Source organism: Notothenia rossii (genome assembly GCF_949606895.1).
Source record: "Notothenia rossii genome assembly, chromosome: 9".
Classification (NCBI taxonomy): Eukaryota; Metazoa; Chordata; class Actinopteri; order Perciformes; family Nototheniidae; genus Notothenia; species Notothenia rossii.
In genome coordinates, this window is record NC_136907.1 from 29,033,846 (window position 1) to 29,048,493 (window position 14,648).

General features: G+C 43.7%; 2 protein-coding genes across 2 annotated transcripts in view; one reads left to right on the forward strand and one right to left on the reverse strand.

Moving 5' to 3' along the window:
- The window catches only part of LOC307019168 (glycerophosphodiester phosphodiesterase domain-containing protein 5-like), a 220,542-nt gene extending 212,952 nt beyond the window's left edge, over positions 1-7,590 (reverse strand). Inside the window, exon 1 of the mRNA XM_079649830.1 lies at positions 7,585-7,590. Coding sequence (XP_079505956.1) covers positions 7,585-7,586 — 2 coding nt within the window. The 5' untranslated portion in view covers positions 7,587-7,590. The remainder of the gene's footprint in view (positions 1-7,584) is intronic.
- On the forward strand, positions 1,196-4,667 carry LOC307019167 (collagenase 3-like). The gene is made up of 10 exons (XM_079649829.1): positions 1,196-1,353; positions 1,562-1,800; positions 1,884-2,032; positions 2,290-2,418; positions 2,525-2,686; positions 3,039-3,168; positions 3,282-3,415; positions 3,512-3,671; positions 3,772-3,869; positions 3,951-4,667. The coding sequence occupies exons 1-10, from the start codon at positions 1,255-1,257 to the stop codon at positions 4,058-4,060; spliced, it is 1,410 nt and encodes a 469-aa protein (XP_079505955.1). The 5' UTR covers positions 1,196-1,254; the 3' UTR covers positions 4,061-4,667.
- Positions 7,591-14,648: the final 7,058 nt, after the last annotated feature.

Below are 14,648 nucleotides of genomic sequence, written 5' to 3' on the forward strand. Positions count from 1 at the left end.
TTTGTCCTTTGACGCTGTTACAGAATTACAACAGGAGGTCATATTTTTCAAAGATAGGTATGTAAAGGCCCTTGTTGTGTTTGACTTTATTGTTGATATTATTATTGTATTGCTGCAACTGCATGCCTTTGTTTTTATGTTATACTCCATATGTGATGGATGATACATTTATTTTAAAGATAAACCACAAATAATTAAATGTTTTCTGCGTTTCTACCTTCTGCTTCATTGTGACATGTTTTTTTTTGCAACCTTTTCATTCTCTCTAAATGTGACTTCCTATACTGGTGTTGATCGATTTGCCTGAGAAAAACATTGTGAGAGACATTACTGCTCCTCCTTGTCCACTATTTCATAAGAGTTACAAAAATGTAGCTTCCCACTAACATTGGTGTACAAAGTGGGTGACGATAAGATAATTATCTGGACGGAAAATAACTACATGGAGCTGACTCAAAACGTTCCTCTATTAAGTGAAAAAACCCTCAGGCTTTCTTTGCAATAGAACACTCAATTATATGTTATTAAATAAACGCGAATGTCTTCATAAAACCCAATGGGTACTAGGAATAATGTTTAAGGCCAAAATAATTAATAAACATAACAGCACAGCATAATGAATGACTCTTAATGAAAAATAAATTGTCATCAGTCAAATGAATGGCAATCACTTAAAACGTATCCATGTTGTTGGCGCCCAAACAATAATCAATTCAGCATTTTATTCAACCTTTGAGAACATTATATTATATGTTTTTAGAAGCATGTTATATAGGGTTATCATTTTTGGTTGTTTTTGTTAAGTGGCTCCAGGAAAAAAAAATGTTTATAAGATAAGATAAAATTGACCTTTACTTTGTTCCCCGTGGGAAAATTCAGGAGTATAAATCGGTTTGTTATGAACTTTACATGCAAGAACAAAATGATGCAAAATAAAACACATTTTAAAACAAAATCTGCAAGCAAATCTGGAGAACATACACAGATAAAGTTGTAGTGATAGTTATAATATTATTTCCCCACCAATACAATTACCATATATAACATCCAAATACAAATGTTATTTAATCAGACTCACAGTGCATTGTTTAGCAATCAAAGCACAACTTCCTCTCCGAACCATAAAAGGAATATTGAGTCACTCACTGAAGGACGTAGTTGCTCAACGCGCCCTGTCGCTCTGAAGTCCTCAGCCTATAAAACAGCTGCCCTCTGCACAGTAACAAAAACTACACTCGAGAACGAAACAAAGACATGAAGACTTTCAATCTGTGCACTCTGCTGAGCCTGGCACTCACAGCTTACTGCATGCCAGTATCACAGGTTACTGTGGAAGATGAGGAACGTGCAGAGGTATGTATGCTTGATTTATCTTTTATTGTCATATATTGTATGGGAAACTCTACCCTTCTAAGAATTCTGAATGTGTTAGCTGTACAAGAAAAAGTATTTCTGCTGTCAATAGCTTTCTGCATACTAAGATACAGATGTATTCTTCTTAGACAAGAGTTTACACGTTATACAGCTGCAGTATATCAAACTTTTGATCTCTCTCTTGCAGAACTACTTAAAGAAATTCTACAACCTAACAGAGGAGACTACTAACGGGCGGGGGGTCAGCCCAGCGAGCAGGAAGCTGAGTGAGATGCAGAGATTCTTTGGTCTCCAGATCACCGGGACGCTGGATGTTGACACCGTGGCAATCATGAAGAAGCCTCGCTGTGGTGTTCCAGACGAAAATCTTGCCCGTTTCTCCACGTTTGGACAGCACAAGTGGCAGAAAAACAGCCTTACCTACAGGTGACTGATCTAAAGAGAAAATGTGTATGAAAAGGTATATTTAGTAGGTCCAACTAATAATATTCTTGACTTTTGTTCCTCAGGATAGAGAACTACACTCCGGACATGTCTGTGTCAGAGGTAGATGATTCTATAGAAAGAGCTCTGCAGGTTTGGGCCAAAGTCACTCCTCTGAGATTCACCAGAATCTACAGTGGCACCGCTGACATCATGATCTCCTTTGGCCGCCAATGTGAGTACAGAGAACTTTTACTGTGTCTTCACCAGTTATATACTATTTCTGTGCTCAGGTTATTGGTTGTCACTTCCCCTATAGCATCCTTCCCTTAACCCTAATCCTAAACCTAAATTCATGCAAGTCTTAAACCACATTGGACAGATGGTCATTCGTAGCACTAGGAAAACCTGTTTCTGATTTGCTGTTTTTTTACATATATTTATTGTCCCTCTGTTTGGCAAAACCTGACCTGAGTATGTTCTTGTTAACAGCACATGGTGATTATTACCCCTTTGATGGCCCTGACGGTACTCTTGCCCATGCATTCGCCCCATCCCCTGGCATTGGTGGAGATGCTCATTTTGACGAGGATGAGGACTTCACTTTCCGTTCAAACACAGGTCAGTTTGTTATTTATGTACACCATGATGGATCATGCTAACTACTGTCAGTTTTGACATGATATTATCTTGAAAGGCTAACCTGTAAGTGTGTTTTCTGCTGTAGGCTACGTCCTCTTCATGGTGGCTGCCCATGAGTTTGGCCACTCCCTGGGCTTGTCTCACTCTGATGATGCTGGTGCTCTCATGTACCCTGTGTACACATACAGAAATCCTGACACCTTCATCCTGCCCCGGGACGATGTCAACGGCATCCAGTCTCTCTATGGTGAGTACAAACCGGCTGAACCATTAATGCCTACATTGGATCAACTGAAATGTTAACTTGAATGAAATGTATTATGCTAAAAGATTCCACATAACTGTATTAGGTTAGTTGAAAGCAATGATATAACGTTTAAATACAGATATTAGGTTCAACTTAATATTATTGCTTTCAACTAACCTAATAGAGTTGTGAAACATTTGTTGACAATATACATTTAACTAAAGTAAATATTTCAGTTTTTCAGTGTATTTCCTATCGAACAATCTCTTGGGGATGCACCAACTGTTTGGGCTTTTTCAATGTGATGCTGGGCTTTCTGAATACTTGGTGACTCATTTTGTTTATCCTTCAGGCCCAAGCCCTGATACGGATTCCTCTGGAAAGGAACCACTGCCCCCCACCACTCCTGATGCCTGTGATTCAACCATGGTCTTGGATGCTGTCGCCACCCTGCGAGGAGAGATGTTCTTCTTCAAGGACAGGTCAGACATCCTGGAGAATGCTCAAATATCGAAATGCTGAAGTCCATTGACATTGTTTTCTCTTCATTGACGTTCTGACTTATGAACTCATTCATGTTCTTGTGTGTTCTCAGCTTCTTCTGGCGGAGCTACCCTCAGAGCAGCAGACCTCAGCAGAGTCTCATCACAAACTTCTGGCCCGATGGCCCCTCAAACATTGACGCTGCTTATGAAAGCCGAAGCTCAGACAAAGTCTATCTCTTTAAAGGTTTGTGTTTTCCTTACCTAAAATTGTTTTCAAGATGACATTATTCATCTTTACATGCATAAACTAAACTCTTTTCTTTTCTCTATCTCTATACAGGAAAGATGGTTTGGGCTTTCAGTGGATATGATCTTGTAGGCGGCTATCCTAAACCAATTTCCAGTTTTGGTCTGGCCAAAAGTGTGGAGAAAATTGATGCAGTCTTTCATGACGTGGACACTGGAAAGACTCTGTTCTTTGTAGGCAGCGATTACTACAGGTGAGTTCAGATTATGTGACATTTATTCAGGTGAATTATTAAGGTGTGATGACGGTTTTCAAATGGTGAATCGTTGTAATGACTGACTGTGTTTCCTCAGTTATGATGAAGTCAGAAAGACTATGGACCAAAGCAAGCGAGTGGATGAGACTTTCTCCGGACTGACCGGACAGGTGACTGCAGCCTTCCAGTACAAAGGTGAGAAGCATTCTTAGTCAAGATTACTGAAATAAAAGAAAAACAGGACACAGAAACTAACATTGAGTCTCTGTTCTGCAGGTTTTACCTACATCTACAGTGGAAAATACATGTTTGAGTACAGCCTGAGGTCCGGGAGGCTGTTCCGCGTGCTGAACAACAGCTACTTCCTGCGCTGCACTAACTTCTAAACCACTTTATATGTTGTTCATATGACCACCTTGAATGAGGATGAAGGAAACAGAGTTAATTGGACTGCTTTTATACGGCATTTTTGTTCTACTCTTAGCACCACTGAGAGAATTAAATCACCTGCTACTGGGGTTAGGGTAAGATCCAAATGTCTACAATTTATAATAATATATTTTATCATTTAAACATTTGATGTTACACGTTACCGAGTATATACTGGATAAATACTCTTCCTCAGAAAACAGCTGAAATATTACTTTTTAAACAATTGCTTATTTATCTGTATTTATCTCAGGATATGAATGTCCTAGGCACTGATACATTTTTGCTATTGTTGCTGTTATCCTTTTTTATTGAATGTATTTTAACTGGGATACTTTAATTCCCCTTTCTTTTGAAACATTGTCATTTCCATTTGCACATGTATGCACACATTTGTACACCACAGTGAAACAAAATATGAATGCATGTATGGTAACATCTCAAAAGACAAGTGTGAAAAGGTATATAGAAATGAATTGGAAAATAAAAAGTAAAAAAAAAAATGTCTAAGTATGTTTTGTTGTAATTTTACATATGCAGATTAAAATATCCTGTTTGCCATTACATGTGCATTTACTTAATAACACTGAGAACAAACTAACTTAGAGCATATAAAGAACAATTATGCTACTTCACACCTAAATGTCTTGATCATGAATACCATCGATGTGAGGACGATACATTGTTTTAATATTCTGGCGTTAACAAAGGCAAAACTTAAAGGTGGGGTAGGTAATTTTGGAGAAACCAGCTCAAGTGCGATAGAATTTGAAAATACACAGCCGGAAAAAATCTGCCACTTCCTTACAGAGCCCCTCCTCCAACACACATGAATGCGCACATGACCAATGAGGGCACGAGATAAGTTTGTGCACAGATGGAAGGCTGACAGGCAGTTAGGCCATCCAGTTATTTTAGCCGGGCCGGCTAAAATGATTGGTCGTGCTTTTTACAGTACTACGGCTTCCACAGATGACATTTTTGTATGGATTTTTTGTCAAAGCACTTAAGATATTCATTGCTATCGGGATGTTAAGAGCATTCCATGGAATATAACAAAAAGTGTATCTCGAGCCGGTTTCTCAAACTTACCACCTTTAAAGAGCATCTTGCAGGTTGTTTCTTTTTCTACATTTATGTTTAAACTTGCTTGAAAATTACAATTAAAAAAGTGAATGTAGGATTTGATATGTTTTACGAGACATAAGGGCAGAAATTCAGAGGGAAAGGAGCAATTTTGAGCTCTGCTCTTAAAAACGGCTTTTTTTTTAAGGTCATACGTCAAACGCGTCATATTACATCACAAAGGGTAAACATCTCCGCTCTCTGACCACGGGTATAGTTAGTAGTTGCGTTGAGTTGAGCGGTTGTGTTTTAGTGAGCTGGTATTTTTCGGTAGTTTTACATTGTATTTCACCATTTGTAATAATGGTGCAGTATTGTGTTTGTGCAGGTTGCACAAATACCAGCCTGTCAGGACATCAAGTCCACAGTAAAAAGGACCGGAGCTAGCGTTCGTTCCTGGGTGCGTTGTGCATCCACCTCCCTGCAGCACATACTCTCCACAGCTTTATCAGGAAACCATATTACATCCCTCTCCCCCCCCCCCACTTCGCTGCTCTCTCTCTCTCTCCCCTTCGGTACACGGCACCGTAAGACGTAGTGTGGAGTTGCATTAGGTAACGCTGTGGTGGCTGTACTGCTCCAGCCGTCTACTTTGTGTTTGTTTCCCCCTGTCTGTGTTGTTTGTGTGTGCATGGTGGCTGTCACTCCTCGCTCCCGGCTCAACCTCCACTCACCTGCTGCAATCAGCTGTGCACCCTCCCCGACTACACACCTGCTTTCCATCAAGCCATTTACAACGGCATATCAACGGAGGCTCCACAACCTTTCTCCGCCAGATCGTCAAGTATCAGCCGTATCTCGCGTCTCCCCTCCGGTACACAGCACCGTAGTGTGGAGTTGCATTAGGTAACGCGAGATACGGCTGATACTTGCGCATTAGTTTCTGTTATGGATCAGTATCAACAGTCCTGCCAGTAACGTTACTCTATTATCAATGCTACTTTAGTTATAGCCTGATATATGATAGCTAACTTCACAATGTTGTGATGTGACGTTAGCTAACATTCTGTAGCTAAGGCCGGTCACTCACCAAGATAGCTGCCCAGTTCCACTGGTTCTCCTCACACCACAGCTCAATTTCTCTCCGATGGCCGTTATTTCTTCTAATCCATGGCTGCTCCTGGTCTCTTGGATGCCTAGCAGGCTCATAATTATAAGGTTGTGGTCCGTCATATGCATTCGAATATTCATGTTCAACTTCTTCTGTGTCTTCTGTGTCGAAACTAGCATTGGGATCCACGTTTATTAATACGTTACACCGGCCGCTCTCCCCCTTGTTTCCCCCATGTTACGTCACACACGGGAGGTCAGGTGCCGAGGCTTTTTTATGCGGAAGTGAACATTTCGTACAAAAACAATGCCAGATCTCACTGTCGTGTATATTTCTGTATATTCTTTGTAAAATCTAGTGTATTCATCATTTTCTACACATTTATTCACAGGTGTCTTTAACCTGGAAGTTGCTCTTTAAGCTTTCCCAAAAAAATCGTCTGGATACATCGTGGATGTAAAGAAAACATGTCATATGCATCACTTATTGGGATACTTCAGTCATTACAATGCATCCCCAGGCGACAAAGAATATTCTACTGAATTTTACTGCGATCCAACCAAAAAGTTCAGATATTTCAGTCCCGAGTAAAGTTGACCCAACAACTGACCAACAGACAATACCATCCCTAAAGTCATGCTAACATGGCAAAAAACATTCAATATGGAGAGATGAACAGGTTCTCGATTCAAATTCAGAGCATTAATTCAGCATCAAAATGTGTGTTGTAAGCCAAGTTTATTCATGTTAGAGTCAGTGTCCTAAAGCTGAATGAAGGTAATATCTCCGACAATGCTGTTTAACCTCTTCTACACCGCACCCCCGATACCGGGGAGAAAAATATGTCATCTGCATGAAACAGCGTCTGAGGGCATCTTAATATTCAATAAACTATGACAGGGTATATGCAGGAATCCTGAGGTCAAATGTAATACCTTTTAAGACCTTTTTTAAGACCCTTTCCATACATTTTAAGACCTCATCGCAACTTTGAGTTCTAACCGGTTACATTGGCTACACACTTTACCTCACATTTACTATATTGATTGTAAGATAGCACAACTAAACAGAGTGCAGACAGACTACTGAAGCCTCCTTTCCACATGAACTTCAACCTCTCTGTGAAGGTCAGGTTTAATGCAGCATGCTGCTTTGTTGCTTCTGTAGACTCTGTGCTCTTTCATTCCAGTAAAACTCATCAGAAACCATTACAAACCAGTATTTTACCAATAAACAAAACAATTGACAAAACTTTGAACTATGAAATATATTAAACTTTGGTGAGCTTCAGCGGGGTAATGCCATATAGGAGCTCCCTCACAAATACCCAGGGGTTAAATTGGGCTGGGGCTGTCCGGGGCTAAGCCCTGGCACATAGGACGATGCTCTGACGTCATCACCCTCACACATTTGTCATATGTTTATAAAAAACGATATATATGTTAAGACTTTTCTCGTTCTTAATATAGACTATATTTAGGGTCAATATGTGTTGACTTTACTTTAAAATAGCAGATCTCTGTGACCGGATATAGTTTGGCTTAGACCCCGGCCCCACGAGGACGCATACGGTAAAAAGCATACGCAAACGCAAAAAAGTCTTCCATTCACACGCATTCGATTCATTAACGTGTCCGTTCATACTACACCGCTGGAAATGCTGGAAACTTTGTATACATATGCCAGGCCTGTAAGTGGCGCTGCTTCCGCCACAAAATACACCAAAAGCAGCGAAGAAGACCCCGGAGCATGGTTGCCATGGTTGCCCTTCTGGTTATTCTCCGCGGTGGACGGTGTGTTCTCCTGCTGTATATCTCTCAGGTAGTCCACCAGCAGATGAAAAACACCCACCTCTCCGCCTCTTCCAAGGGACGAGGGAACCGTGCGGCAGAGTTTCCGTTAAAAATGTTTTTCCGCCGGTCAACATGTCTGTTAAAGTTTAAATCTTCCTTACAAAATTAGAAAAGTGCCGATCAGAGGTCTTCCTTGTTATTTGAGCTTTAAAACAAATTGATAACGACTCTGTTCTCTGTATAATAATATTTAATAAACGGTGCCTGCCTCTCTTTTCCTCCCCCTCTTCCGACAGCCCAGCAGCAGCAGGAGACGTGGGGAGAGGGAGGACGACGACGACAACACATCGTTGTCCGATGCTTCCGGCCACCGAGGCCGGTGAGCCGCCTACGTCAGGGCTTCTACGGCCCTGTCCGTTTCGCCCCCCCTGCCAGACATCTGGCGGTGTGTGGAGGCGACGTGGTGACAGCCACTTAGGAGCGCAGATGGCGGCGGCGGCCAGTAATCTTGGCGTGTTGGGAGTGTCGCTAATTACCCCTCAGCAGGACATCCCCGCCCCGCCGCCTGCGAACGGGAGTGATTACTCGGACCGCTGCGTGGGCCAGATGAATAATCTGGTCCGCAGCCGGCCGTGTGATGTCCCTGGCCACGTGGCGTAGCATCACGTGTGGCTAGGTTTGACAGCACTGACCAAGAAGGGCCGAGATGATCTCCTTGGGGCCCCCGTTTCCACGGAAGGGCTCTTCGGGTCGATATCCTCGGTCACCCAGCGTTTCAGTCACCTGGAGTAAGAGAGGGCGCAGCTCAGCCGCATGCTGCCGCTGGCTCGCCCTCAGGCCCCTCCTCAATTGAGAGAGCGCCCGGTGGTGGTAAGGCGGAGAGAGAGAGAGAGAGAGAGAAAGAGAGAGAGAGAGAGAGAGAGAGAGAGAGAGAGAGAGAGAGAGAGAGAGAGAGAGAGAGAGAGAGAGAGGCGCCGGTAAATAGGCCCCGTGGCTCCCGTTGCTCCCTCTGCCTCCGCGTTCCGTCCCGGAGAACCGGCCCAGTACCAGCACTCACAGGGACAGGCTGGCCGAATCCGACGGGCTCCGGCTCCGGCTCCGGCTGCGCCTCAGCGAAGGGGAGCTAGGTGGGGTGCACCGTCTTCCAGGAGCTGACTGGCGGCGGGAGGCATTTGCACACGAGCCATGGCCAAGAAAGTTGCTCTACGCCTTTCCACCGTTGCGTCTCATTCTCCCTCTCCTGGGGAGAGTGAGGCAGGAACGTCTGTCAATCATCTTAGTAGCGCCGGATCGCGTCGGGGCTCAGTGGTACTCAGAGATGACACAGATGAAGGTGGTCCAGCCCTGGGCGCTTCCCCAGTTCTGGGGAGCGATGTCTCAAGAGGCAGGTGCAATCGGGGCGTTACCCACTCTGGGCCAACCTCTCCAGGCTTGGCTCCTGAGAGGGTGGATTGTCTGATAGTGTTATTCAGTCTATCCAGGCAGCTAGAGCGGGATCCACCACAGCCTGTTACAGCCCAAAGTGGCTGGGATTCCAGCAATGGTGTCGGAGCAGCAGATAGAGCCCCTATCTTGTGAGTCGGGATCTATTTTGTCGTACTTACAGTTATTGTTGGACAGAGGGCTGGCTCATTTCACAGTGAAAGTGTATGCAGCAGCCATCTCGTCCTGCCATGAGGGATTTGACGGCAGTTCGGCCTTTAGTCAGCCACTAATGTTTCGGTTTTTACGGGGGGTCAGGAGGCTGCGCCCAGTACTGCATGCCTCCGCCCTGCAGTGGGACCTGCCTTTTGGTGCTTGGGGCTCTGGTCTCAGAACCATTTAAGCCTCTGGAGCTCTCCTCCTTGAAAGCACTGTCGTGGAAGACAGCATTGCTACTTGCCTTAACGCAGTGATTTTCAAACTGTGGGGCTGCAGGGGGGGCGCAGGAAGATTTTTTTGTTTTATTATTTTCTCCTTTTAGCTTTGTGAAGCACCTTGAGATGACGTTGTTTTTAAAGTGTGCTATATAAATCAAATGTTTTATTATTATTATTATTCAATTGTAAACAAACACTGCTCGAGAATATCTCATTGGTCAGAGAGCTGTGGGCATAATGCTGCCTTTTGCAACATCCTACGTGTGAGATAGGCTTTTCTGCCGTTGCTGCCATCAAAACGAAATACAGATCAAAGCTGAACATTGAGAATGAACGGAGAGTGGCAGTCTCAAAACAACAGCCCCGGTTTGAGAAGATCTGCAAGGGAAAGCAAGCACACACAAGTCATTGATAAGCTATGTGTGGAATAGGAATGGTAAAGTCATGTGATCGTTCGCAACCTGCAGTAGAAATAGTAGTTAATTAATATATTTTCCTTAAAGAAATTTTAATTTAAAAATCTACTACTCAGGGAAGAAGGCCAACCAGTTTTAATTAGGCCAAATTAATTCACAGTATCTATTACAAGCACTTTTGTTCATGTGTAATCCATAATAACATATACAATTATAGTTGTATCTTTGTATCTTCTTATTATTAGCAGAGAAAATTTCATGTTTTTACAACAATATACAATTAATCCTACCAATATAGATGGGAACCGGGTTGGGGGGGGGTCCCGAAAATATTTCCAATTACCCAAGGGGGGCCCGACTGAAAAAGTTTGGGAACCACTGCCTTAACGTCACCCAAGAGTGTCCGAGTTAACCGCTCTATCGGTGCACCCGAGTTGCTTGTTGATCCGGGGTGACCGGAGCGGGGCCACACTCAGACCGAACCCAGACCGAACACAAAGGAGGGCTTTGTGCCCAAGAGTCTAAGGAGTGCGTTCAGGTCGAGGGCTATTCAGTTGGGGGGCTTTAATCTTCCACCCCATAGTGGGGCTAGGGAGGCTAAATTGCACCTCCTCTGCCCGGTGCGTGCGCTAGCATGTTATGTGGAGCGCACGGCTGCCCTTAGACGCACTGAACAGCTGTTTGTGTGCTTCGGGAGCGGGGTGACCGGGAAAGCCCTGTCCGAGAATCGCCTGGCAGGCTGGCTCTGCGAGTGCATTGCACATCCTACGGACGGGCGGGGAGAGCCTTCCCCACGGGGGTCCGTGCACACTCTACATGAGCTGTGGCTGTGTCAACAGCCTTATTTAGTGTGTAGGACATATGCACGGCGGCGTCTTGGTCAATGCCAGGCCCCTACATAAAGTTTTATCTCTTGGACATGTCTGGCTCCGCGAGGTATGTGCGTCAGGGTGTGCTCTGTCAGCCGCAGCCCCAACTTCTCCACGGTTACGTCCGAGGGAGAGGTGAGTGAGGCGCAGCGGCTGCTAACCAGAAAGCCGGTCAGAGACAGTGAAATGGAACAGTGTTGTTGTGGGACGACAGCGCGTGTATACATTGGGGCTCCGCCCACTGTACCCATAGAGTCCAGTAGAGTGCGGAGCCTGTGAGAGATATAACGAGGGGTTACGTATGGTAACCCTTGTTATATAAACACAGGCGGAGCCCTCTACTCGGGGGCCCTGTCTGTCCTATGCTGCTTGCTGAAGAGAAGTGTAGGATGACAGTCAGGAGGCGAGGCCTCCTTTTATGCGGTGAGATGCATGCGCATTCAGGTAGGCCCGTCCTGGGGCCGGCTACGTCTATAGAAGTCTCAGTGGATGAATGCTTGCATGATATGATCAAGGGGAGTACCCTACCTATAGAGTCCAGTAGAGGGCTCCGCCTGTGTTTATATAACAAGGGTTACCATACGTAACCCATCATTTCCTTTTAAGGTATTTGGTTAGTGTGAGGTGTCGTTCAGTTGTAATGTTTCTGTATATGAATTCTCCAGTTCTAGATGAGCTAATCATATTTATAGTAAATACTTTATGTTTAGTGTCTGGGCCTTTATTCTCAAGGTTTGTATAGCTTGTCGGTATGTCCCATTTCACATGATTCAAATATGTCTGGTTTTAAACCCTTGTTTTAAACTTGTGAATAAATTAATAAGTGAATTAATAAGTGAATGAATGAAGTGCTGTGTCTGAGGTTGGCTCTTGGCTTCTGATGAGGTTATATGGCGGTTTTTGCTGACAACAGCATTGCACTGTTGCTGTTGTTTGCATTGTCTTCGCTGTTAACATTGTTAGCTGCTAGCTGTGTTTGATCATAACATGTTTTACACAGACAGGCTTGGTTCAGAGTGTTGTACAGGACGGTAAAACAACACCATATTAATAATAATCAGGCTTTTGGTTTTAAAAGCTGTTATGTAAAAGGTTTTATTCTTAATATAAATATTATTTTAGATAACTTGAAAACATGGACGTTTGTTGCCAGTTTTATCACATGCTAACATGTTCAACACATAATAGCTAGCTTTTACAAATAAATCCCACATGTCATGTATGCTGACTTAGCATTATGTGATTGGAATTAGGTCATTTCTCTCAGACATTACTAATGTAGCCAGGCGGCCGCAGCACAGTGTCTGTGTGTGACATACATTCGGCAATAACCACATGATGTCTAACAGTACTCTGCCCACTGATGAATAATGTCCTAATAAACTGGTAAATCAGCTTCTGATTCAGTGTTGTAATGCAATGCTGTAAATGTCATAATTATATTCACAATGATCCCTATATTACACATTGTTCTGGTAACAGAAATTATGAATTTATTAGAGCTCTGGATTTCGTTCCTTTCTTTTTTTAAATAAATGTGTAAAAAGCAAAACAAACATTGGTGTCGATTATTAGAGAACTAACTGGATGGAAAATAACTACATGGAGCTGACATGTAATGGAGTTCATCCATTAAGTGAAAAAAACCCAGGCTTTCTTTGCAATACAACACTCAATTGTCTGAAGCTCAGTCCAAGTTCTTTCAGGAAGACTGGTATACATTCACTCCGCAGCTGCTTGTAATCAGCTCACAGGCTTTCTGTTAACCTATTACATTTCACCTCAATCCCCAGCAGCCAATCCTCGTGCTGCAGCCAAACTTTAAAATGGTCCTCCTCTCTCCTGCAGTGAGCTTGATTTCAGGTTTTCATGCTGCCGCCCGCCTCCTCCTCCCCATCCACCTCCTTTCATCATATCCAGTGCCAGGAGAGCTAATCCAAAGGCCTCATCACATCCCCTCTTCATCCCATCTCCTCATCAAATCCAGATCTTCAGCATCATCACCAGTGTCAAGACCCCAGGGGGGTTCCCTATATGCTCAGGGCCGGGGCCGGACTGGGACAATAAGTCAGGCCGGGAATTATACACCCAGCCAGGCCACTACCAGTTTTTTGTGCCATTTTGCTGGATTTATTTGTCAATATTTACAGCGTTGCTGCCCATAGTGATAGCCCTCTAGTTTAAATCTACTAACTAAAAATAAACATATGGAGATGGGTTACTATTTTTAAAAATGTGCAAATCTATTTAGGAACCGGTCCATGTGAACATATTTTAAGTGGGGGTGGACCTCAAATCCTATAGGGGGGTCCGGGGGCATGCTAGTTTTAGCTCTCAACAAGCTTTAAATGTTTATCTTACCTTTTTTCACCTATTTAACATTGTATTTTTATTATTCATGCATATTTTACTAATCACTCCCCCCTCAAATGGAAATATGTGTTTACATAAATGGTGACCGAACCATTTGAGACCCACTGAGATAACTTAGACTAAGTTAACTATCTACTCAGAGTCCTTTACCTCACCTGAGCTATAGTTATCAGCCTCTCAATCTGACAGCAGAGGACTCTCCCTCCACCTTGTTGTTGAAACAGCGCCTTATATCCGTTAGCGCAGCGAGCTAGCACCAGATGCTAACAACAACAATACATGTAACCGGTCCGCGCGCTTACTCTCGCTCGCGCCACACATGTCATACACACACAGCCTCCCGAGCTTGAATCACACACAGAGACCAATCGAGGGCATTAGTGTATGATCTGCATGAAAGTGGCCTTGTCGGCAGGCCACATCATGTAGACAGCCAGTCACCCTCTGTGAGGCAGAGTAAGACCCACATTTGCGCAGCGTTGTATAAAAAAAATTCCTCATGCCAGAAGGCCACTTAACAGGCCAGGCCATCGGGAAAAGTCCCGGTCCTCCCGATGGCCAGTCCGGGCCTGCTCACGGCTACGTTTCACACTTTAGATATACGATTTCAGGATCGGGGTCTAATCACCAAAGACTTAAATTCCATGTAATGTCCAAAATAAATGTTATTCTGTGTTAATAAATCGCTTCATCACTTTCCACTGTTTCATTTGACATATCGACATCAATGATTCTTTCCATAAATACCCCCCAAATAACATGAAATGTGTGCTACTTTCCCGTGTTATTCCGCTCCGGTAGCGAAAAGCTTGCCAGCCATTAACCCAGCTGTGTGACGTCACACGTGGCAAACACCAGCCTCGTCTGGATTGTTTGTTTTGTATCCTTCCGCTATTTTCGCTCAACATATGTGTAACCGGACCTCGCTAAACTTTTTTTATCTAACAATTCATGACGGGGAAGCGATGTGTAGTTGTGAGCTGTGAATGTTTCCTGATTGCTATAAACATTGATCATGGGTGCTGGAAGATTGTGCACAAAACTCGGGTCAGAATTAAG